Source organism: Acartia tonsa, chromosome 4, assembly GCF_053477335.1.
Source record: "Acartia tonsa isolate MP-2025a chromosome 4, ASM5347733v1, whole genome shotgun sequence".
NCBI classification, from domain to species: Eukaryota; Metazoa; Arthropoda; class Copepoda; order Calanoida; family Acartiidae; genus Acartia; species Acartia tonsa.
Window position 1 is genome coordinate 33,876,383 of NC_137263.1, and position 25,777 is coordinate 33,902,159.

At 33.8% G+C, this 25,777-nt stretch overlaps 3 protein-coding genes across 7 annotated transcripts in view; 1 reads left to right on the forward strand and 2 right to left on the reverse strand.

The window, feature by feature from the left end:
- Positions 1-25,777, reverse strand: part of LOC145316890 (uncharacterized) — a 256,014-nt gene that overhangs the window by 158,177 nt on the left and 72,060 nt on the right. The window lies entirely within an intron of this gene.
- The window catches only part of LOC145316891 (uncharacterized), a 212,543-nt gene that overhangs the window by 114,708 nt on the left and 72,058 nt on the right, over positions 1-25,777 (reverse strand). The gene's annotated exons all lie outside the window — the stretch shown is intronic.
- On the forward strand, positions 795-24,250 carry Gbeta13F (guanine nucleotide-binding protein subunit beta-1). 5 transcript variants are annotated; one of them, XM_080157693.1, is made up of 8 exons: positions 795-855; positions 10,129-10,749; positions 16,180-16,286; positions 16,661-16,783; positions 20,040-20,169; positions 20,675-20,746; positions 22,296-22,512; positions 22,732-24,250. In XM_080157693.1, exons 2-8 carry the CDS (start codon positions 10,483-10,485, stop codon positions 22,836-22,838), a joined length of 1,023 nt encoding a protein of 340 aa, XP_080013819.1. In that variant the 5' UTR covers positions 795-855; positions 10,129-10,482; the 3' UTR covers positions 22,839-24,250. The 5 variants fall into 5 exon arrangements, with proteins under 5 accessions (XP_080013819.1, XP_080013821.1, XP_080013816.1 ...); XM_080157695.1 differs by having other exon boundaries at positions 804-871; XM_080157690.1 differs by lacking the exon at positions 795-855 and adding an exon at positions 1,378-2,043.

Genomic DNA, 25,777 nt, shown 5'->3' on the forward strand with positions numbered 1-25,777 from the left:
TATTATAGACAGCTTCTCGCGGATATAAAAAAAAATAAAAAAAGATAAGATTAAAATCGAGAGGCTTAAAATTCATGGAAAATTGTATGTAATACGATGCAATACATGATTTTTCAGTATTGCCCAGAACTGGATCTAATTTAATCGTTTTCGAAGCCATACTGGTAAATTCTTTTTTTTTCTCTTTATTTTATCTAACTCATGGCAGATGACCTACCTAGATTAACTCTGAATGAAACCTATCTGAGGGAAAATTCAAAGCAATACATCGGTACTAGATAATAAGGACATCCAATCTTTTTTTTGATGGGAAAATAAAGGGTTTCAAAGTATAAGGTAGGTAAACACCCCTTCCCCCCTCCCCCCCCCCCCCTTGAAAATTCTATGCCCACTAAACTCCCTAGCTACTCTAATAAAATTTAAATATTAAAATAATTGTCTAAAATACAATAAAATAAAATTTCAAGCATATTAAACTCAAGAATTGGAGCAAGGAAGTATTAAATTGATAAGAAATTACAGAAGCTAAACCAGGGGCGTGCTTGAGGTAGGGTGATACCCTAAAATTTCATTACTGCCCTAATGTTTTTATTGATTCTAAAAACTTGCACACCATGTCCATTTGGGTTTAGGCTATTTTTCAAAATGCCAAGTGATGGTGTCGGGTGTTTTCCACTTACCCTACCCAGGTCAAAACCTATTCATGCCCTGTTTAAATCATTATCAAGTTTGTGAATTGGGCCGTTACAGGAAGTTTTCAATATCAATTTTATATGTTTCCACTTATTACTTAACTAATCACAAAGTTATTGTGGATAGTTGTATTTAGAATTCAAACCAAAGATAAATTACGCTGTAAGTAATAAAAAAGGTATCTTGCTTCTTATTGGAGACATAAAATTAGATTCAGAGCCTCAGTCAAGGCCTGCAAAGTTTTGTACAAATAGTTAAACTTAAATTTAAATTAGTCAAGTTTTTTATATATTCCACTAAATAGAAGTCAAGGATTTTTGTGTAGTTTTTATTTTTCTTAATAAAAAGGTTGTTTTATTTTGTTGGGGGGAGGGTGTTATTTTTTTTCTAGGGGTGAGCATTGTGGAACTATCCCCATAAATAGTTATAATCCTTGGTTAAACATAGATAGATTGACATTCTGTTACTTTTATATTAGGATAAAATAATTACCAAAAATAGATAATAATTTCACTGTGCCCCCCTAACATCCATTCATTTCCCTTATTCCATTATTAATCCTAATCCCACCCTATTTTTATTCCTGTTAACCCCACCCCCCTCGATGTTTGAAAGCTAGTCCCCACCTCCCGTCTGCTGTCCTTCCCAGAAGTGCCCCTCCCGTATTGGAGGCCGTATTTGCTTGTCTCATACTATAATACTATTCAAACGGAGGACGGTTACTTTCCTTTTTTAACTTTGCTTTCTTTTTTATGTTGTATCGATCATTTATTTTGTTTATTACTAAGCCTAATAACAGTAAATATTACAATATAAATATATGTTTTTAAATACTCGAAAAGAAGCATTTTTAAACATTTGTCGAATGTTATGTGAAAGTCTGTTAAAAATTGTAATATATGTTGAAAATATAAGTTTTTTTTAGTGTGTGAGATACGTATTCAGTGTTTCTGTGTGTGTATTTGTGTGTGTGTTTGATACTTATTCGAGGCTGTAGAGAAATAAGAGAGTGTGTGTATGTGTGTCTATTTCCCTTTTTCGAAAACATCTTCTCTTTTTATAATGCAAGCTATTCCAAACCCCATGTTACCCTACCTCTTCTGAATAGCTGTAAACACACACAGACACGTACAACACACAGCAAAGTTGTGCTCTATTCAGAAAATCTAGTCAGTAGTCCTGGGAATAATCAATAGCGGAGAGGTTGGAGCGGATACTATATCGGCCCCACCCCCACCCCCTGACAATTTGTTTTGTACGGTATGAGCTAGCTGCTGAGCTGCTGCCTGTCTCCCCCTAGCACCACAGCTGGCGAGCCAGCCGTGTAAACTCCCCTCATGGTTCTGACAGGTACAGGGACAAGCGCGCGGCCACGATCCTGGTGCCCCTAGGGCCGCCAGATTGCATGCTAAATATGTGTGTGTTTATAAATTATATATGTATATTGTGTATATATATATTTATATTGGTGGGGCGAGTGTGATTGTGATAATAGCAGGGGCTGCTGGGGGCGGGGGGTTATGTGAGGGGGGGGGGATAGGGGGATAAGAGGGATAATCAAGAAATTTTTCATTTAATTATAAAGATAATATTGATTTTTACACTAATATGTATATAATATTAATACATCAGTTTTATCATTCTTGTTACAAGTTTTAGATACAATGGTTTAATATGATCCTCAATTCAATATCAAGTTTTCAAAAATTATGCTCATTAAAAATTAATGGTGAATCTTTTTATATACAACAATTTCATTTATTCAATATATGTTTTTTAAATGGATATATTTTGAGTTAAAACATAATATTAAATTAAATCTACATTTTTTACAACAGAAAGTGATCTAAATTGTTTTGTTCAAATATATTATCTTCATTCTGTAAGGAGTCTACATGCAAATTTATTTTTAATAATTTTATGTGAAACTAAACATGTTTTGATATAATATACATTCTATGTATAAATGTGGGAACCTTCCAATATGTTTGCATCCTGAAAAGTTATAATATACTACAGGCTGTTCAAAATATTTTTCTTTTTAAAAACATGGTTCATCATAACAATTATGTTATACTAATTGACATTTTACAATATTTTGTGCCTAGTAGATTATTAATCGTTAGAGATGCTTAGCATTTATTTAATCGTCTGTTTCCCTCATTCATTCTCTCACAATTTGTGTGGATGATCTTTTTATTTTTTCACTTCCTTTTTAAAAATCTTTTGTATCTTTGTGTCTTATTAAACATTCCCGTAACTTTCATCGTTTTTATGAACCATATAAAATAAGATTATTATTTAAACTTTACATATTTTGTGGACACCCTATATTTTTAAAAACATATATGTATGTACAAACAACCACCTGTACTACTTGTTTAGATGCAAAAATGTAACAGTTTTATTTTGGAAGTAATTTTTCAGCTGTTAGTTTAGTTAAGAACATTAAAAACGCGTTAAAATATTATTATAAATCTTTTTGTATAACGCAAATTTTATGGATGATTCGTATTTAGTGAACCCTATTAATAGTGACTGTAAATTATAAAGATACCGAAAGTTTTATAAAGGGAGAGGTAGGGCTCGGTTAAATCCGTAAAGGTTATGTGTTATAAGTTATAAAAAGTAGTAGAACGATAAAAATTTATGTTAACTTAAAAAAATTTTTTTTTGTCTATAGTTCTTTTAAATAAGAAATACACATATTTAGTGAATATTATCTTTCTACTACTATTTTTAAGCCTTAAAACACACACCTTTACGGATTTTACCCGAAACTTACCTCTCCCTTTGTTCTTTTATTCGATAAGTTTAAAACTTTGGGCGCTTTCTTCAAATCTTCATTAGTTGCACAAACAAGCAGCGTCTAAACTTTAGACCAATATTTTTAATCTATAGAAGGGGTAATTTTGTCAATTTTCATTGTCTTCTTATCCCTTAAGATCCCTGTGATTAGGATGATTAATATCATGTTTTGTTTGTTTGGATTTAGATTAAATTTGTCCTCTACATTCCTCTTTCTCAAAGAGACAAAGATGATGGATATAAACTTTAAATTACACACAAATAAAATTTTACAAATTGATCAAAATCATTGAAAAATATATTTATTCATCCTTCTTTATATGTGGGCCTAGCCATTTGAAAATTATAAACGCCATGCAAATTGTCGCAAGTAAAATCCTATATCTTATTATCCTATTATATAAAGTAATATGGGTATTTTGTCTGAAGCTTAAGATCTAAAGATTAAGTTAATAACCACTGAACTGATTGGGTTCTCTATTTAAGGTATGATACATATAGGTCCCTTGAAGGTTTTAGGCCAATTCATTTTCAGATTTAAGTCTTTCTGCCTAGATACTAGGTGCGCAGCCGCTATTTTTTTTATAAATGAAATGTGTAAATTGGGGATAGATAAATGGAAGATTAATTCTTTGCAAACAGAGTTTTATTTACTTTTTTATTTAGAGGTAGAAATTAATGTATTTTTCTTAAAAAGAATCTTAAAAGAATATTTGTTCTACAGATATTGTCAATATATTCCAGAATATGATATCTTCTAAACATAGCCTATCTATAGTTAACTTATTTTGCCATTAAAAAATAAAGGTTATTTAATAGACGAACATAGGTTAACAATATAGTAGATGCGATACTGTAAATTATTTAGTTCACTGTTGTCTATTAATTAATAAGGTTAACAAGTGTGACACACTTTTTATAATTATATCTGATACTATCTTCCATAATTAAGATCAATCAGAATGAATATAGAATGTATTGATCCTCAACTAACCGATATATTATTTCTTGGATGTTGCACCAGATTTTTATGTACTCTGATAAGGTGATGCTCACAGCTGGCTAATATAACCTTACCCGCAATTCACACCTCTTTACCACATCCCCTTCCTTCTTACTGAATAAACGAAATGACCAATAAATGAGGTCCATACTATCAAAACAAATTTTCCCCTGCCAATATATTTACGTATATCCTGTATCCATTCCTCAACCCCTTAATTTGACTAACAGTAAAACAATTTAGAACAATCCTACCACAAAACTCCTTAAGAAATAGTGTTTAGACCCAAAGAACTTTTAATACTTCACCTTAGCAATGCTTAACAAGTTTTAGGACAGATAAGTGGTCAGTCTATTTTAGCTCTACTACTTGTTTATTCTTATATTGTCCATTGTTTATTCCTAAAATTCAAGGAGGAAGGGAACATTTCAACATTGGACTGTTGATTTAGAATTATTTTAGTATCCAAAGTATTTAGGCACATTCTCCTATTTGTTGGCTACTTTGGGTACTTTTGGTCAATATTAAATTCATCTCTTTAATAAGAAAAATATATAATGATGAAAAGAATTAATAAGATTTGATAAAACAAATTAAACTTGTAAAGTAACATTTTCATTTAAATATCTTTTTAAAAGCAAGAACGATTTAAATTAAGTTTTTAGATCATTATGTTTTTTATTCTTATGATTATTTTTAAAACTCAAAATCCATAACCTCCTTCGCCCTAGGCTAAAATATACTTTAATTGTCCAGGAGAATTAAACCTTTCCTTAGAAATTATTAATGGTAGGGGGGGGGGGGGGATATAGCCTTTGAAGATTTTAAAGATTTTTTTTTTATAGACTAACCTACATTCTAGGTAGTTGTACAGTTGCTGACTATATATGGCTTAAATTTACATTAAGAGCTAACCGTTACGGGCTGACCGACACATAATTGATTGTAGAAAAGCTGCGCTTTTAATAAATGAACTTGTATGAATTTATCCAATCCAAATCACTCTAGAAAAGAATTTGTTAAATCAGCAGTTTTGAAGAAAATCATTTTATTATTCATAAATAAAAATTCATTAAAAAAGTTTGAGTCTTACTCATGTGTGTGTGTGTGTTTGAGTTTGTTGTATATGTTCACCATTTTTATAAGTACATTACTTCAACTTGAATCTATATATAAATTATACCATTTATTAGCATTTTAGTAGAGCAGCTAATCTACTCTACAGCTAAGGGTCTGTTTGATTTACCAATTAAAGTAATCTTTAACGCTAATATTTTAATTGTTTTATAACATAAATTACTTTTTAATTAATTGATGATATTCAATCAATATTTTTTAGACACTACAGACATTTGATTTAATTTTAAAAAAAATCAATATAATTTTTATAAAATTAATGTCAATGAGCAACTTTTTAAGGCTAATTATGATGATAACACTAACCAAGACAAAATACAGTGTTTTCTTTAATCTTATTTAATTTCTTGGACTGTAAATTATATAGGCATCTTTAAAACACCTCATATTTTGTTGTTCAATTCAAACTTTATATACGATACTGTTAATGTATAGAAAAAGGTTAACTTTGTTTATCATAATTTTGACTTGTTCATCAATTCATCATTCATTGTCTTATCCCTGTATTGTCCTATAGCATTACAATATGTACGATTGATCAAATTATAAATAACTATTTGAAAGAGAAATTATTGATTGACGAAATTAAGTTGAAAAATTATTATTCCTCAGACCTTAAAATTGTTTGATAATTGGTTTATCTGTATACCAGATATCAAGGGACTTGCACACACACACACACATAAAACTTACTACTGTACAGAAAAAGAAAAATATGATTTAGGTGAAGGTTATTTGGGAGACGAGAAGCTTTTTTGATGTTAAACTTTCAATTTGTAGATTATAAAAGATCCAAGAGGATTTGTAAATGACAGACAAAGATTTCTATTATTTATATCTTATCAAATAATATTATATTGATAGGGCCGGGTTACAAACTTTTATACATTTTATATTGTTTAATATCACAAGCCTTGTACAAAAGTACCAGGATCTGTGTGTCTATCTATCTGGACTGAAGGATCTCGCTAATTGCTAAACCGATATGGTTCTCCTTAATAATGTAGCTTCTCATAGGTCCTGGGTAGGTTTTCTACTATTTTTAGGGATGGTATTATTTTTAATTTTTAGCTAAAATAAAAAAAAGGAGGGGGGTCGAATTCAACCCCCTACCCCCTCAAATACCCTAGTGGGCCTCTTGGGGCGTAGGAGCTAGTATATTTTAATTAGTTTTTCGCTCCACGCGCTCCAGGGCTTCGGACCTAGACGCTAAGGTTGAGATCCACTAGGAAATTATATTATATAGCAAATATTAGAAATTATATTCATTACAAAATCACAAAAGAATTGATTAAAGAGATGAAAGGGAAAAGCAAGAGAGAAAGAAAGAGAGAGAGAGAGAGAGAGAGAGAGAGAGAGAGAGAGAGAGAAGGAGAAAAAAAAAGATAGAGAGAGAGAGAGCCACAAGGGAGAAATAAAGGAATTAAGAAATAGCAATTTTGGAGGGGAATATATAAAAGAAAGTGAATAAAATACCTTTCTATCATATCTCTCTCTCACCCTCTCTCTAATCTCTATCTTTCTCTCTTGAAATATACATTTTTGAAGGGAATATTCCCTCTCCAAGCCCCCCCTCTAACTCTCTCTCTCGTCCCATTTCTCTATCTAAATATTAGGCTGCTCTCTAAACAAAAAAAGAAAAGAAAAAATGAGAAATATGACGTTAAAAAATTTAATCTTTAATCCCAGCAACGGTAGGTAGATTATAAATATAATAGAATAATAATAAATCTGTTATGATACTATAAAATTATATCATAATGAAAATAAAAGTTACCAAACAATATTATTAAAACTACGGAGCAGCCAGCTTAATTATGTCAGTTTAACAATAAGATAAAGCATGGATTGATAAATTGATGTTCAACCCTAATTAAGATAAACAAAATTATCACTTCTCTAACTTCTAAATATAGTCTCTTCTTGTATGTAACTGTAAGATTTGATAGAAGCTTCAAAAGTTTTTAAGCCAACGAATAAAACAGCTTGTTGATTACAACTTTTGAGACCAGTATTTTTTTCAGTCTAATGTCCCCTCCCTTTCTGCCAAAAAAATGACTAAACTGTATTTTATTGTTATTGTTGAAAATCTTGATAAAAAATTTATTTTTATATCAAATTGTTTAAAATAAAGAATAAGATTCTCATGTTTTTAAAACCTATAGATTTTCTTCAAATTATTTTTAGAAAATTTGCATATTTATTTTTACAAAAAAAATCTATTAAAAATCATTTAATGCGAAGAGAAAATGTTGAAATAATTGAGAAATCGAGAGAGAAAAAGAGAATTTGCTAGAAAGAGAGAAAATTAGATGGATCGGTAGATAGAGAGAGAATTAATTCTTGGGCGAGACGTTTTAGAGATTTTTTTTGTTTACATAGTTTCTTATGAACATGAGTGTGTGTGTGTGTATGATATTACGATGCGCCTACCTACCTAGGAGTGTACCATGACAACGCTAGAGTAGAACCATGGTATCCTATGGTTACACCTCTCTCAGAGCCACGCATCATTCTCTGAGAGGAGCTCCGTTGCTCTGGGTGCACAGTTCTTCTCTACTCAGTTAATACTTATAACTTCCAGCATTCTAAGTGCCCACTACGCTATTTATATGGTTAGATTACTTTTTATTTTATTCAATTATTTCAATAGTAGGTGAAACAGTTTAAGTTATAACTAGAAAGATGTCTGTCAATTCGACAATTCTACTGCTTGTTTTGAAACTTGGCTCTTAAATACTTTTTCTTAGCTTTTTTATGGCTTTCAAACTAAACTTATTTTGCTTCAAGCCTATTTTTTGTATTATTGCATTAATCTTGATTTCTTCAATTGCTAGATAAAGAATAGTTATTTTTCGCATCGTATTATTTATAGTCTTACGCATATAGTAAACTTTGAGGATTTATTCCCACAGGGGCCGCAGTCCCGGCCAAATAGAAATTTTATGATTTTATTTTATTATTCGCGAAAAATCATCTATAATACGACACTATACATGATTTTTCAGCATGGCTATGAACCGGTTCTTAACCTGCAGATAATAAACAATTTCTAAGCCATGCTGGAAATTAGATTATGATTTATGAGAATAAGGGATGCGTTTGGTTGGATTAAAAAAGGAAAAACCTGACTCATTATGATAAAATAATAACTATTTAAGTTTGTGATATGTGCTAGAGACGGACATTGCGTATTATAGAGTAGTTGCGCTAGTAAAAAGCTCAAATGCCTTCTTTAACCTCCCTCACCTGAAATAGAAAGTAAATAAATTGAACTGAAATTCAGTTTACTTTTCATATTTCAACACCTTTATCTCTCTCTCTCTAACATTCTTATCCTGTCTCCCCTCTCTCTTTTTCTATTACTCTCTCTCACATTACTCTCTCTCTCTCTCTCTCTCTCTCTTACTCTTTTTTCCCTTCTTTTTAGTTGAGTAGCTTCACTATAACTAAAGTCTAAATTTTATCTTTCTCTCTCTTACACTCTATCAATCTTTCTCTCTCTCTCTCTCTCTCTCTCTCTCTCTCTCTCTCTCTCTCTCTCTCTCTCTCTCTTCTCTCATACTTGTCCTGATTAATTTTTATACATCTTTTCATTGATATTATGATTCATACTTGTATCTATTTTACAGCTAACTCTTATACATAGCGAACCTACTCTATGATTAATTTCATCTGTCTGTAAGTCAGTTGTCAACGCTATGGGGAAATGTGGTTTTGTCGGCTACTATTGAAGATAAAAAAACTTCAATTTTTAGTGAAGATTTCTATGACAAATGCACAACTAGCATAAACATTGTTTTTCGTCTGTCTGTCGGTCATGCTTCTAAGACACAACATTATCTTTGAAAGGTTTCGTGATTTTCTTTTAGATATTGCTAATCTCACTTTCTCTTTTCCTTGTTATTTGACAACTGAACATCTGCTCTATAACACACTTTGTCCGTTTGTCCATACCATGACTTTTATTGTGCTTCTTTTTTATGGATGTTGTCATCCTTATTTCTATATGTTTCCTTACTTCTTTCCCTTTTAGTATTACAAAATTTGTTTATATTTATTTTTAGTTTTACCTTTCTCCTTTTTTACACTTTAAACACGAGTGTCTGTGTATGTGTGTGTGTGTGTGAGTAAGGGGGAAGGATAAAAATTTGCTAGCAGTAGTAATAACTCAAATGTATGTTAATACTGTTCTATTTCTATAGAAATACGTGTATTTATGTTACTTAAATGTATGTGATTTTGTTAATATTTTTTATGGATATTTTTATTTTTGAAACATCAACAAATACATCCAATTGCGAAGTAGCAGGATCTGTGTCTGTCTGTCAATGATATTATTAAAATTTGAGTTTAAAGAAATAAAATTTGTTCTATTTAAGTTCTAAAATTATTTTTTTTAAAATGATATTTCATTTAAATACCTTAAAACTTTTCAAATGCTTCTTTTACTTAACCTTTTACTAACAGTAATTTGTATATTTTAGATGAGGATTTGTTGAGTGATGCCTATATCATGACGGAGTTAGTGTTTACCTAATACAACCAGTATCAAGCCCCGCGGGGGAATGGGGAGGCAATCCTGCCGATTAAGCGCCACCAGCTAGAAGCGTTGACCGACGCGCGCGTCGTCCTTACCAAGGGGAAAGAGGTGCGTACGTCGCGTAACCTTTTTTTGCCCGTCGTTTGCGTCGTTGTTGTAGTATAACTTGATATACTACACAAACCAGAGCGACACATCCACAGCCGCACAGACTCTACTCAGCGCAGGAACTACGGAGGCCCCCCACCACAACTTGTAAATCAAGAAAGACCAGGAACCAAACCAGCCACCAGCAGAGATGAACGAGCTTGACCAATTGCGCCAGGAGGCGGAGACCCTCAAGAACGCCATCCGCGAGGGCCGGAAGGCGGCGTGCGACACCACGCTGGCCCAGGCGACCGGCTCCATGGATCCGATCGGGCGGATCCAGATGCGGACGCGGCGCACGCTTCGCGGCCACCTTTCCAAGGTGTACGCGATGCATTGGGGCGCCGACTCGCGGAACCTTGTCTCAGCCTCGCAGGATGGAAAATTGATTGTCTGGGACAGCTACTCTACCAACAAGGTGACAATTCTTTCTCTCAAGAATGATCATCCTATTATATAAAGTAATAAGCTTTTTTGTCTGTACCGAAAGATTGATTGATTGATTAGCCTCCAGAGCTTCGTCAAGTCAGTTTTGTAGAATCATCTGTTTAGGTTATGCCTTCGTCAAGTTGTAGAAAATCTGCCGCCATTTTTGGTTGGGTCCATAGTGATAAAACGTCAAGGTTGGTTGGGTTGTTCGGGCATTCAAACAGATGTGTTGTAGTGTGGGTTGATTGGTTGCATAATGGGCAACTATCGTCGGGTTTTTCTTCTATTCTATGTAAATAGGAGTTCAATAATCTGCTATAACCAGATCTTAGTTGGGATAATCTGGATCTGGTTATTCTTGTTAGGCTGGTTTCTTCTTTATTTACCTCTGGTGGATTTCTTTGCAGGACTTTGTTGGGCGGGTATTGTGCTATGGCCTTTTGCACTTCTGAAGTATGAATGGATTTCATTTTGGCCTTTATGTCATCCTTGTTCACAGGGAGAAGATGAGCAATGTCTTTCCTTCTGTGTTGAATTGTTTGCTTTAAACTGCGAGGGGGGAGGGGGTTTCCTGTCAGTTTAACACCAGGGTGGTCAGGCAAGTGATTGGTCAGAAGAAATTGATTGGTGATCATTCTGCAGTGATCCTTTAGAGGTAATATTTTAGCTTCTCGATGGAGATGTTGTTGAGAGGCCATACACAGGTTACCTGTGACGACTCTGAGAGCTTGGTTTTGGGTGGTTTGAAGTTTTAACCAGCTGGTGTCGGATATAATTGGGCTCCAAATAGGTGCAGCATACTCCAAGACGCTGCGACATATGGATTTGTAGGTTATTGCCAAGGTTTCCATATCCTGGCCCCATGTTGAACCTGCTAAACATTTCATGAGATTGATTTTAGATTTAGCTGTGTCAGTGATGTTTTTGACATGGTGTGAAAAGGTGTACATGGTGTCAAAGGTGACACCTAGTAACTTGGGTTTATGTTCATGGGGTACAGTGACATCCTTCATCTTGATTTCTGGCTGTTCTTTATATTCCTTGGTGTCGGGGGTGAACAGAGTGACCGTGGATTTGGTGGGGGAAACTTGGAGCTCCCTTTCTTCCAGAAATTCTAGAACCTTAGGTATGTACTTATTGATGGCGTCGGCTAAGCTTTGAAATGGCTTGCCTGTTGCATAAATGCTTATATCATCTGCATATTGTACAACCTGTATGTTTGCTGGTGGTTTAGGAAGGTGTCTGAGATAAAAGTTGAACAGTATAGGAGAGGTGACGGCTCCTTGAGGGACTCCTGATCTGATGTTTCTGTGTTTTGAGGTCTGGTTTCTGAAGTTGACCTGGGACTGTCGTCCCTTAAGGTAGCAGCAGAACCATCTTTTCAAACTTGGAGGAAGATTGGTTTCATCCAGATCTTTCAGCAGTTTGTCATGGTTAACCATATCAAAGGCTTTGCTTAGATCAATCTGGAGAAGTACTGTTCTGTCAGGTTTTTTGGAACGTTTCTCATTGAAACCTGTGGCAACTTGGTTATTAAATTCATTCAAAGCTGTAACAGTGGAGTGGTTTTTCCTGAAACCATGCTGGAATACTGGGACATCTAAGTTTTCTGTAAGGGTAGGTAGTAGAAGCCTTTCTAGGATTTTTATGCCAGGACATAAAAGGGAGACTGGTCTGTAGGAATCAGAGATGTTGGCAGGTTTGTTAGGTTTAAGTAGAGGAATTATGATTGATTTTTTCCAGATGTCTGGTATGGTGCTGGTACTGATAGAGATGTTGAAGATCTTGGTTAAAAAGGCAATGCCGTTGGGACCAAGATGTTTCAGATGTAAATTAGATATGTTATCAGGACCTGCAGCCTTAGAAGCTTTGCATGATTTAATAGCCTTATCAGTGTCTTGGTAAGAGAAGGTGATATCATCCTCTAGCTTGTTCTTTTTAATATTTCTGGAAATTTTCCGAGACTGTTTGGAACTAACATGTCTCACAACGGATGAAAATTGTTTATTAAAGCCATTAGAGATGTCTTTGGCAGAAGAAAGGTATTTACCTTTGAATCTGATTGCTTGATTTCCAGATTGAGTGCCTTTACCATTCAAGTTCTTAATGAGTTTGAATAGCTTATTAGAACAAGATTTACTAATCCCTTCCACTTTTTCTCTCCATTTTGTTTTCCGATGATGGCTAATTTCGGAATAAATTTCACGATTAAGGTTGGCAATTTCAGGAGAGTGTGGGTCATTAGTACGGATTTCATCCCTTCTTTTCATCTTGGCAGCTGTAGCAGTTGGTATTTCAGGAATGATGTCTTTGATTCTGCCTCCTGGGATGGTTTTCTTAGCTGCTTTATTGATGATGGATCTGAACGTCTTTTCAGCTGTGTGAACTGTCCAGCCATTGGCTGATTCTTCTAGGTTTTCAAACTTATCTTCGGTAATGGATGTGAATCTATTCCAGTCAGCTTTTTCAAAGTTGATGAAACTTCTGTAGTCGCTTTTGATGGGATTAATGTTGGTGCTGACTTTAATGATGATAGGGAGATGGTCTGATCCTAGGCTGGTCATGGTTTTCCAATCAACGCTGTTCATAAGTGATATTGAGGCCAATGAGATGTCAGGTGATGTGGCATTACCATTTGATGGAAGTCTTGTAGGTGTGTTCTCATTGATTACGCCATAGTTGGAGTTTCCTATGGTATCTGCAATATCTGATCCTCTTTGGTCTTGAATACTTGAATGCCAGAGCGGGTCGTGAGCATTAAAGTCTCCAAGAACCAGTGAGTCGCCTGCTGGAAGGATAGCATTGATGTTTGGTTTAAAACCAGATTTACAGCTGCTTACAGGTGGTATGTATATGTTGATGATCTGTGTGTCACCCACCAGTATACCTAGATATTCTGTATGATCATCTGGGGTACTGTCAGGTAGAAGTTTAAACTGTAGTGACTTGTGAACATAGATGATAAGTCCACCACCATTATCTTGTGTCCTGTCCTTTCGGATAGTAGCAAAATTAGGGATGTCCATGTTGGTAGAATTATAGTTAAGTTTAGACTCCTGCAAAACCGCAATCTTGAGTTGATGTTTATGTAGGTATGTAATGAGTTCAGTAAATTTGCTTTTCAGTCCATTACAGTTCCATTGTAGGATCTGTAGTTCATATGATTTGCTGTTCTGGTAGTTTTGAAGATTAGGAAGTTGATGATTGTTGATAGGAAGTTGATGATTGTTGATAGGAAGTTGATGATTGTCGACAGGAGGTGTAGGTGTAGATGGGGGTGTAGGAGGGGGTGAAGGTGGTGGAGGTGTGTGTTGAAGACAGCTAGAGCATGTGTACGAGGTGTCATAGTCATGGTGTGATTTTAGATTGCTGCAGTTGTTGAGTTTGCGGCAATGAACCCATTGGTGGCAAGAGTTGCATTCAACTGAGATGGCATTGTTGAAAACTCTTTTCTTGCATACTGGGCATGTCCAGGTTGGCCCTGGATTTGGTTCGATTCCGGCCATGAGTAGTAACAGTTTGACCAGTCCCGCCGGCATGGGCTGGTCAGTTAGCAGAAAAATTCATAAATGACTGACTTGAGATCCTCTGAGAGGAGTAAGGTAGAAGACTTTGCTGGGGCAGGTGGTGGTGTGTTGCTCCAGGTAGATGCACCTCGTACAGGCTCTTCCTCGACATCCGAAAGATCTCGCTTACCGCTCAACTGATCGGGTTCTCCTTAACAGGGTAGCTTCTTATATATCCCGGGAAGGTTTATAACTATTAGGGAAGAGGGTAACACCACCCTCCAAAGATAAATCGTCCCTGGAAAAAATTACCCCCCCCCCCACAAAATTTTTTAAAAACTTTTTTATTCAAATCTAAGTTAAAAAATGGTTTTGGAATTTAACTCCTCCCTCCTCAAGTGCCCCCAGAGGCCTCTAGGGGGCGAATCCGCTAGAATTCTTTAAAGCGCAGCTATTTGTCAGGAAAAAAATCCTTTTATATAAAAACTTGAAAGAGTTGATTTTTATAAAGTGCCTTTAATTCTTTAATGTAAAAAAGCCCTTTCTAATATTTTATATAAATTTTAAAATATTGATTTAATTTGATTATAAAATGCATTGAAATATGATAAACATATGATCTAAACCCTATACCGTTGTAGTTAAAACATATGTTTGAACAGCGAAACTTCTCAATAATTTAAAATGTCCGTCAAAACAGTTTAGCTAAGTTTAAGGGAAATGTCATTTTTTCTTGGCTGCTATAAAAGATACAAGTTTTATTTTTATTTTTGTTGAGTATTTGTTACTTAACTAACTTTGACCGTCCGATACTTTGAAGTAGAAATAATGTAATATGATTTTGAAATTTACTAAAAACATTTTCTAACGACCAATAAGTATCTAAACTATGAGATATTTTGTCTGGAGTTCATTTTGTTTGGTTGTAAATGTTATCAAATAGTACTATTTCTACTAAATGTGTCACTACTTATGGATATTGTCATCCTTGTTTTAGTTCTATAACATCCTTTTTAACACATTTTAAACAAACTCATAAATTATTACATAATGTTAGAACTGTAAGTTATTTACTATTTAAATACATATGTAAGCATTCATTATATATTAGTTTTTAGTTCTTATGCGTAGATATTTAACCGGAAAAGGAATAATTTTTGTTATTTTTGATTAATGAGACCCCTAATTTAATTACACCTAGCGGCTACGCCCCCTAGATATCTCTAGGGACACTTGAGGGAAAAGGGGAAGGGAAGTCATATTCTTTTTTTCAACTTTAATTTTTCAAAAGTAAATAAAATTGTTTGGGTGATATTTATGATCCTTTTAATAAAGTGACAGGATGTGTGTTTGTCTGTGTGTCTGTACCGAAAGATCTCGCTAACCGCTGAACCGGTCGGGTTCCCCTTAACAGGGTAGCTTCTCATAGGTCCTGGGAAGGTTTATAACTATTTTGGGGGAGGGTACCACCACCCTCCCAAGAGAAATCGAATTTTTTACGTTTCTTGATTTTAGAAAGATAGTTCAACGCAACGTAAACGTCAACGCCACATAGACATATTTGAAATATATAAAAAAAACATTTTAAGTCTCACTAGAGGCCTCTAGGGGCGTAGCCGCTAGCAAAGTTATATGTCAATATGTCTCTACAATCAATAATCTACACAAGCAATCGATATATTATAACTTGGATCTTACACCAGATTTTCATGTTCTGTAATATAATGAATCTCGCAGCGAGCTAAATTAGCGATTACCCCTCCATCCCCTCCCCTTCTACTGGATAGATGAACTGACCAATAATTATGTTTCATGTTAGAAACCTAAATTAAAGACAATATTTCCCCTGTCATAATATTCACGTATATTCTACATCCATTAACAGGGTTTTATACTTATCTGACCATTTTCAGGTGCACGCTATTCCATTGCGGTCATCTTGGGTGATGACCTGCGCGTACGCTCCCTCTGGAAACTTTGTGGCGTGCGGAGGCCTAGACAATATCTGCTCCATCTACAAGTAAGTAATACTATAATAGAAATATTAAAAATATTACCTTCATGAATTAAAATGAGTCCAATATCTGACCTTTACTTGCTAAATTATGGTAAAAGGTTCCATGTTTGATTAATTTTTATAATAATTTAAATTATCATATTCTAGTCTTTTGGATTTTCAATCTGAATAGGTTAACAAAGTAGCTGAAAATGAATTCCTTATACTATTTTTTACAATTCTTGAATTTACAATTTTTTTTATCAAGTATAATTTCTTTACCATTATACCCTGATGGTCCTAAATTTGCTATATCTATAAAGATTAAAATGCTCCTTGTTCAACAATAAACAATTGGCCGACCATGATAACTGAATTAATTTACACTTTTTTTCTAGTTTAAAGAACCGCGATGGAGCAGTGCGAGTGTCCCGGGAGCTGCCAGGCCACACAGGATACCTCAGTTGCTGCAGATTTCTAGATGACAATCAGATCCTAACTAGCAGCGGAGATATGACCTGGTAACATTCTTATTTCTGTCGGGGGAAAAGGAAATTTAGTTGAATTTCCAGAGATCCTAAAGAAAGGACAACGTATGATAAATTGATATATGTTATATACCCCTTCTTTACATTAAAATGAGTGATTGAAATGTTTTGAGACCAACAGATCGGAACCAAACAATCAAAATTTTAAAAACAAAAGGATGACAACATCCATAAAATCGAAGCACTGAAACGGTAAAACAAACGGGCATAAACACTTGTATAGTGTCAGAACTGAATAATCGGAATATAAAAGTATAAGAGTCGAAGCAAAATTGTAAGTAAATTTGTTGAAAAACTGCTTGATGCAGGATAATGTTTATGGACATACTTACATTTTTAGGACTTGATTATAGAGTTGCTTCGCTTATAATATTGTACTTTGTTGTCCCAGGAATCAATATACCAAAAATCAGATCAAACGGATAATTAGATCACATAAATTTTTTTTGCTGAAAAAGTAGAAAAATCAACATGTTTAAAATGGACGTACGGACATTCTGGTAATGATTATAGAGTTGCTACGCTTTCTAAATCGTACCTAACTACTACAGGAATCACCATGCAAAGTTTGAAATCGATAGGACAACTCTAACATGCCTAAATTAACGAAAAAAAGCTTTCTGTCTCGGACGGACGGACAGACCGACCCTAATTATAGAAAAGCTTCGCTTTTAAAAATCATGTAATTCTTTATGCTAATGGCTTTAAATCTAAATGGTTCTATGAAAAAATATATCTATAATACAAAGTAGAACGATGTCTGTCTGTGTGTTTGTGTGTTTGTGTGTTTGTCTGTTTGTAGCGAAGGATCTCGCTAACCGCTGAACCGATCGGGTTCTCCTTAACAGGGTAGCTTCTCATAAGTCCCGGGAAGGTTTATAACTATTTTGGGGGAGGGTACCACCACCCTATCAGGAGAAATTGCCCCTAGAAAAAAATTACACCTCTCGAAAAAGAGACTCCAACGAAACATAAACCAATTATTTCTGTAATTAGATATTTTAAATAAAAAAAACATTCAAAGTGCCACTAGAGGCCTCTAGGGGCGTAGCCGCTAGTATCCTTAAAAGTAACATGAGTTACAAAATTTAATTTTTAAATTGTTTCGATTGTATGATTGACAAGAAAGATAGACAATCATTTAAATTTTGACAGGAATTGTCAATAAATTGCTGATATTGGTGCGATTTGTCTTTTTAAATATTTTAAATAAGTTTGAATTTATAATACAAAAATTAACCAAAAAAATTGTGAAAAAATATTGTAGTAAAATCACAATTAGATTGCATTTTAATTTTCTAAAAACTGGAAAAATATAATTGAGAAAAAAATTATTACTTCGTCTCGACGTTCATTGATTAAACAAATTATACACTCTTAAAAATAAAAACTGTCAAAATAAAAACACTTTTTTTTTATTTCTTTCCCTGTTATCTTTCACGTTTTTTCCTATATATATTTTTGCCTTCAACCTATCCTATAATATAAAGTAATAAGCTTTTTTTGTCTGTAGCGAAGGATCTCGCTAACCGCTGAACCGATATGGTTCTTCTTTACAGTGAAGCCGCTCATAGGTTCTGAGAGGGTTTTAAGCTATTTAATTTTTTTTTCAAATAAGTCTGGGTATGGTTTTAGGCTATTTTTGTGCCCTCCGAATATAGAGCCCCTAGATGCTAGGGGCGCAGCCGCTAGTCTTATATATAGTAGATATTTTGAATCTAGTGTAGTTCACGATAAAATATTCCTGGTAACGATAAATTCCAATTTTAAATTTTAAAGGATGCGACATTTTCATTGAAATCTAATCAAAAAAATAAATAAAGCATTAAAACATTTTAAGAGTATCCTTGTTTAAAACTAAAGCATTGGATGGATAGTTATGTCCTATTAAAAATCAATGGTACTATAACTGAAAAATAACGGCTTCGCCTAGCATCTGGGGGCCGAGAAGGTCTAGAAAAATAGTTTGAAACCCTCCCAAGACTTAAATTTGAAAATGAAATTGGAGAACCCCATTGGGGTAATAGTTATCTTAAGCCTCAGAGAAAAAAAACTCTTACTACTTTATATAATAGGTTTATCTTTGCATAAATATTATATTTGTTTTCTCGCGGCAACTATATCTTTTCAATTATCGCTTCGAAACCGATTAATATCCAATGGATTAAAACCGGTTCTCAGCCATACTGAAAAAATTATGCATAGCATCGTATTACATACTAGCGGCTGCGCCCCTAGAAGCCTCTAGGGGCACTGGTAGGAGGGGGAAAAGTCGACCTCATTCCATTTTAAATTTGCGTTTAAAAAGAGTTAAAAAATATTTTTGGGGGGAGGGGGGTAAAGAAACCCTCTCCAAAAATAGTTTAAAACCTTCCCAGGACCTACAGGAAGCTTCACAGTAAAGGAGAACAATATCGGTTTAGCAGTTAGCGAGATCCTTCAGGACAGACAAAAAACGCTTACTACTTTATATAATAGGATAGCTTTCTACGAAAATAAAAATATACAATCATAAGATTAAAACCAGTTTATTTAGCTCGTCCAATCGGCATCTCGGGGCTAAAAAAATGGTTTTAATCTTATAATTGTATATTCTTATATGAAAGCTGTTTATAATACGATACGATAAATAGAATAAATATGGGACCCACACCTCTTCTTTAGTTTACAATATTGCAATTCTATTTGTAATAGCTTGGCTACTATTGTACCTAATCGTCCTAGTTAAAATGTAAACACAAGAGGACTGGACAATTTCATAATTTCACAAACTGTTAACATCAAATTTTTGACGTGCTCCTCTTCTCAGAAAAAATAAACAAAAATTGTAAAAAATGTGCAAATATTTGAATCATTTTATTCTTTCTTTTTTTATATGTAAAATATACTTTATCTGATTTTATTAAAGGACAAGCTAAGTTTTTAAAAGATCATCTCACCAATTCTCCATTTGAAAATAATTTAGAGTGGTATTCAGTGCGTTTGAAAAAGACTTAAAAGTCAAGGAATATATATGTTATATTTTACAATGTTCTGAGTACTCTTATTTATTATCATGATACAAAACGTTGCAGTGAGAATTATTGCAGATCATAAAAGTGTTATTTACAAACAGACAGACGGAGTAAAGGGGAACCACATTTTGTAGAATACACTTTGTGTGCTGAATAAAAGTAATATTGCTAAAATTTGGAAAAGCGAATCTTTTCTACAATAATAATATTTTCAGTGTGCTATGGGACATAGAGACTGGTCAGCAGGTGACCTCTTTTGGTGGTCACACCGGGGATGTCATGTCTCTGTCACTGTCTCCTGATCAGAAAACCTTTGTCTCCGGGGCCTGCGACGCCTCTGCCAAGGTAATTACGGTTTCTAATTTTTAAGAACTGAAATCGCATTGAAATGTTTGAAGTTTGATTAGAGTTTCTTTAACTGCCAAACTGATACATGGAAATATTATAAAGTGTTTTGACAAGGGGTTAAGTTTTTTCTTTTATTAACAGCTTTATAGAATGCTATCGGGCCTTCACACATTGCGTTATAACTTGCTAATATAGGCATACAAAATATTCTGGAGTAGCCAAGATCACATTATGCACAAGCTCAATTTTTTTCATGCGCATTTACTTACTCTGAGAGATCAATGTGCAATTAAAATTCAGCACAGTGCACGCCACTGATTCAGTATATGAAAAATATGGGAAAATGTTTACTCTCATGTTTACAAACAACATAAAAAACCTTTTTGTCTTCTACATTGATATCAGAATAATATATCTTGCAGTTACCTATACCTTCAAAATAAGAAAAAACGGAAGGATAAAAATGCCAGACAAAAAGTATATAAATAATTATTTATTTTAGTTGTGGGATATTCGAGGGTCCCATTGTATTCAAACCTTCACTGGGCATGAAAGTGATATAAACTCTATAGTGGTAAGTGAACATTAAAAAAATATTTATTGTTTTTTCTTAAAAGTAAATTTGACTAGAAAAATATTAAATCTTCAAATTTATTTTTTGGCTTACATGTTTTTTTAAAAGCTATTGATTATCTAGAGATTTAAATTACAACTAAGTTTAGTTAAAATACAATTTCCATCATGTTTGCAAATAACCTAAAGAAGTTGTATCAACTTTTTTGCTTTTTATTTAAGATAGCTAGCCGGTTCTTTCAGTAAGTAGTAGATGTAAAATTTTTCATAGAATTCAGATATGCAATCGGTTTTTTTGTAGACCTCTTATTTTTTAAGTAATTTAAGTTTTTAAAAAAAATAATTAAGTCGGTTTTAAGGTACTAAAACGCAACAAAATAAAAGAAGAAAATAGCCAGTATGAACAAAAATAGTAAGATCTTTAATTTGACACCTTACTTTTAAAATTCTGTTGAGTAATTGTTGAAAAAATCTATTTTTTTAACCTCGGTTTAATCAAAACATTAAACCTAAATATTTTCTCATACAGACATAAAAAATATGGGTTCATATATACCATTAGAATCAGAAAAATAATATGAATCCATTCTAAGCGAAATTGAAAAAGTTTAAAAAAATTGTAATAAAAGATAGAAAAAATAAAAAGTTTATTTTAAGAATTGTAACTACTAAACTAGCCAATCACAAATCGCAAAAATTGACGAATCGGTAAGCTTAATCTATAAAATTAACCTATAGAATTGCCAGAAAAAAAGGAGAACGTTCATACAATATATACAATAGATACTACAATAAATATAGTGATATTAAAGAACATGTAAAGAATGAAAAAGTATGAACAAATATGCATCAGTCTGTTTATAAACTTCAAAACAATGCAGTTAAAAATACATTATTGTTTCTTGTGTTTAAAAAATATCTGCTACATTGCATTGTCTTTTGTTTAGGTTTAGTTCAGGTTTGGTTCAAGCTAACCCTTTAAAGCCGAAAATTATGATTCTTAAAATAACATTATTTTTTTTGTAATAGTTTTATAAAACTTTTTCAATTTTGCTTAGAATAGATTCGTAATATTTTTCTGATTCTAAAGGTATATATGAACCCATGTTTTTTATGTCTGTTTGAGAAAATATTTAGGTCTAAAGTTTTTATTAAACCGAGGTTAAAAAAATAGATTTTTTCAATAATTACTCAACAGAATTTTAAAAGTAAGGTGTCAAATTAAAGATCTTACTATTTTTGTTCATACTGGCCATTTTCTTCTTTTATTTTGTTGCGTTTTAGTACCTTAAAACCGACTTAATTATTTTTTTAAAAAACTTAAATTACTTAAAAAATAAGAGGTCTACAAAAAAACCGATTGCATATCTGAATTCTATGAAAAATTTTACATCTACTACTTACTGAAAGAACCGGCTAGCTATCTTAAATAAAAAGCAAAAAAGTTGATACAACTTCTTTGAAAGGTCTTTATCATCTTGGGTTAATATCTTTTTCTATTTTTATTAACGATTTTTTAAAGATCACAACTTGAATTTCAATGATTTTAGTTCTTTCCCAATGGCTACGCTTTTGCGACCGGTAGTGATGATGCCACGTGCAGAATGTTCGACATCCGGTCAGACCAAGAGTTGAGCGTCTACAGCCACGACAACATCATCTGCGGCATAACCAGCGTTGCGTTCAGCAAGTCTGGCCGCCTTCTCCTGGCGGGTTATGACGACTTCAACTGCAATGTGTGGGACTCACTGAGAGCTGAAAGAGCAGGTGCGTAGTAGTTTTATGCAGTACAAAATTAGCAGTAGTCAGCAGTTTATAATAATAGTAATGTTTTTTTTTGTGCATTTGTTCAAAAAACGGCTTTTATTTTAACAAAATGCTTGCTATTGCTTAAATTACTTTCAAATATGAACTTTTACTTAAGTTACTTTTGCTAAAACAATAAATCTATAAGTAAATTTATAATCACAATTGGTTTTATTTCAGGTGTACTAGCAGGACACGACAACCGTGTCTCCTGCCTGGGTATAACAGAAGATGGTATGGCAGTGTGTACAGGAAGTTGGGATAGCTTCCTCAAAATATGGAACTAAAGAGAAGCACACAAAACCATTTACCAAACCAAACCACACACAAAAATTTCCAAGCATTCAACGTACAAAGAAATACAGAAATGAAACAGGCCAGGCTTCGAACCTGTGCCGCGCAAAAACACACGCCACCCTCCTGTCCCTCCTTGTCGTGTGAGGGATTCTTTCATTTATATTAAGCACAAAGACTATAATATGAAAAACAAAAGCACATTTATAAAAAACACAAAAATTTGAATGAGTCCCGTGGTAAAAATATGATCTCATAATAAAAATGGAGTATCAGGATGAATTAAAAAGCGCAGCTACATGAAAAGTTTATAAAAATGTAATCTCCACTTTGTTTGGCGTTCACGTGATAATTTAACAACAAAAAGGACAAAAATGTGTTGAAAAGTACTTGCAGATTATCAAGATTGCCGTAAATATCAAAAAGACAGTCTGGCAACACTATAACAGCCAGCCGACCTATCACAGCACACCTCACCTAAATTCTAGGCCGCACTCCACAGCTGTTTCATGCCAAACCTTTTGCCGCGCCTCCAGGTGGCCTCGGTCATGATCAACAATTTGCACCGCCGGGAAACTGCCATCTTCTCCCACAGGTGTCACAGGGCTCAGTGGTTGTTGTTCATGACCGGCGCAAAATGGCGGCCGGTCAAAGGTCATTGTCGTTGAAAGCCGGTTGTGCCTGTCAAGAGCAAAAGGTGTTTTATGTATGGAAACGAATTGATATAGTGACGAATAACTGCTGTAAGAATGCACGTTTTGTACACACCCAAACACATATAGTGTACAGGCGGGCACACGTGACAAATTATCCAAAAAGTGGAGATGTACATATATTTATATATTTGTGTGATATCAGCCTGAACTAAACAATACTATACTGCCCATATTTAAAAAATCCTTCATTTATTAGACCAAGCTTAATTATGATCCTGCTATCATATACCATTACAGAAAAAAACATAAAAGAGATAGAGGGTTTATGACAAGAGAAAAAAATAGTTATAACAAACATTTAGTGTGTGTTTTCTGATACCAAAATTATCCAATCAAAAAAAAACTGAAAACTTAATTACCTTTAACCAAAACTGATTCACACAACAGTAAACTAAAAATGCAACAAAAGTATGAACATAAAAAAATTTGCGTACGGTTTAACAAAATTTTTCAACAATATTTATACAAAAATATTACTGAGTGATCGAGTGATGTAGAAGAATGATTTTTTTGTTTGCCTCGTGCCCGGCCATTACTTTCCCCTGTGGTCCAAACTATTTGCCGACCGAGGAGGCTGACCTCCTGCTTACTGTGCAGGGCTGGCGCGTCCTCGCGAGGCCGGATGGTGGTCGGGGACGATGAATACCTCAGAAATTTGTACAAAGTGTCAAATAAATCTTTGATAAAAATTCTGCTTTTTTTACTTTAGTTATAACTTATCTATAATACAAAGTAGAATGATGTCTGTCCGTCCGTCCGTCCGTCTGTCTGTCCGTCTGAAGCTTAAGTTCTCGGTAACCACTGAACCGATCGGATTCTACTCTTCGAGGTATATACCTATTGGTCCTGCGGTGGTTTTAAGCTATTTTCTTGGGGGGTGGGACACCCCCAACCCCCCCAAAAACAAAAAAAATCCCCCCCCCATTTTTTTTTTTTTTTTTTTTTTACAAATTTTACGAATTTTATGAATTTTACGAATTTTACGAATTTTACGAATTTTACGAATTTTACGAATTTCGCGAATTTAATCGCAAAATGTTTTCCTACTGGGTAGGTACGAAAATTTGTGATCCGTTCTGCTGGGTAAGTAATAGAAGATGTAATTATACCTCTTGGGGCAAAGCCCCTAGAGGCTAGGGGCGAAGCCACTAGTATCATATAAAATTATAATTAATGGAATCACATGAAATTTAGGTGTACCTTTGTTGGACTCTGTGATCAGACCTGCTTTTTTCAGAGCTAGATATGCTTATGCAGATTTTGGATATAATTATATACATATAATTTAATTTGTTGTTTTAGCTAATAACTAAATTAAATGTTTATATTATAGTATGATGGAAAAACTATTTTGTCTCCAATTTATTTCCGGTGGTCAACCTAAAGGGTGTGCGAAAAAAATGCGGACCTTTTTAAAATTTAGATTGCGCGGCTTGAGTTAATAGTAGAAAAACGTTATGCATACCATTAGAACCGTTATGAAGTCTATTTTTTTTGGAAATATAAAAACGATTCCTGTGCTACGTATAGTTTAGGAGCGATGTGGTAGAATGTCCCAACTGCCTTAAACTAGGGTTGGGCCGGATACTTTTTTGGCCGGATACCGGATACCGGATATCCGGCTGATTTCAAATGCCGGATATCCGGTAAATATCCGGTTATCCGGCCAAATTACCGGATATCCGGCCGGATAACCGGCCAAATTACCAGATATTAAAGTAGTAAAAAAAATTTCTTCAGAAATCTTATATAAATTTACATAAAGTTAAACTTATTCAGAAAAAATGTTCTTCTAGCTTCAATAATAAGAAAATTATAGCCATTTAAGATTTTAAAAAGCAGAGATTTTTGGTGTAAAGTATAAAAAATTATAGAGCCGGATAGTTTCAATATCCGGTATCCGGCCGGATATTGAAAATGGCCGGATATCCGGCCACACCGGATATCCGGCCCAACCCTACTTAAAACTTGATTAGCACAGGAATCGTTTTCATATTTCCAAAATAATAGACTTCATAGCGGTTCTAATGGTATGCATAACGTTTTTCTACTATAAACACAAGCTGAGCAATTAGAATTTTAAAATTGTACGTATTTTTATTTGCATACCCTTTAATTTGATCTTTAATGATTTACTCGCAAGTCAAGTTTTAAGCCAGTGGGGACATTTTACCACATAGCTCCTAAACTATACGTAGCATAGGAATCGTTTTTAT

Coding starts and splice junctions, on each gene's coding strand:
- Gbeta13F (XM_080157693.1), top strand. CDS start 10,483: ATGAACGAGCTTGACCAATTGCGCCAGGAGGCGGAGACCCTCAAGAAC. Junction 10,750..16,179: donor ACAGCTACTCTACCAACAAG/GTGACAATTCTT, acceptor GACCATTTTCAG/GTGCACGCTATTCCATTGCG. Junction 16,287..16,660: donor AATATCTGCTCCATCTACAA/GTAAGTAATACT, acceptor CTTTTTTTCTAG/TTTAAAGAACCGCGATGGAG.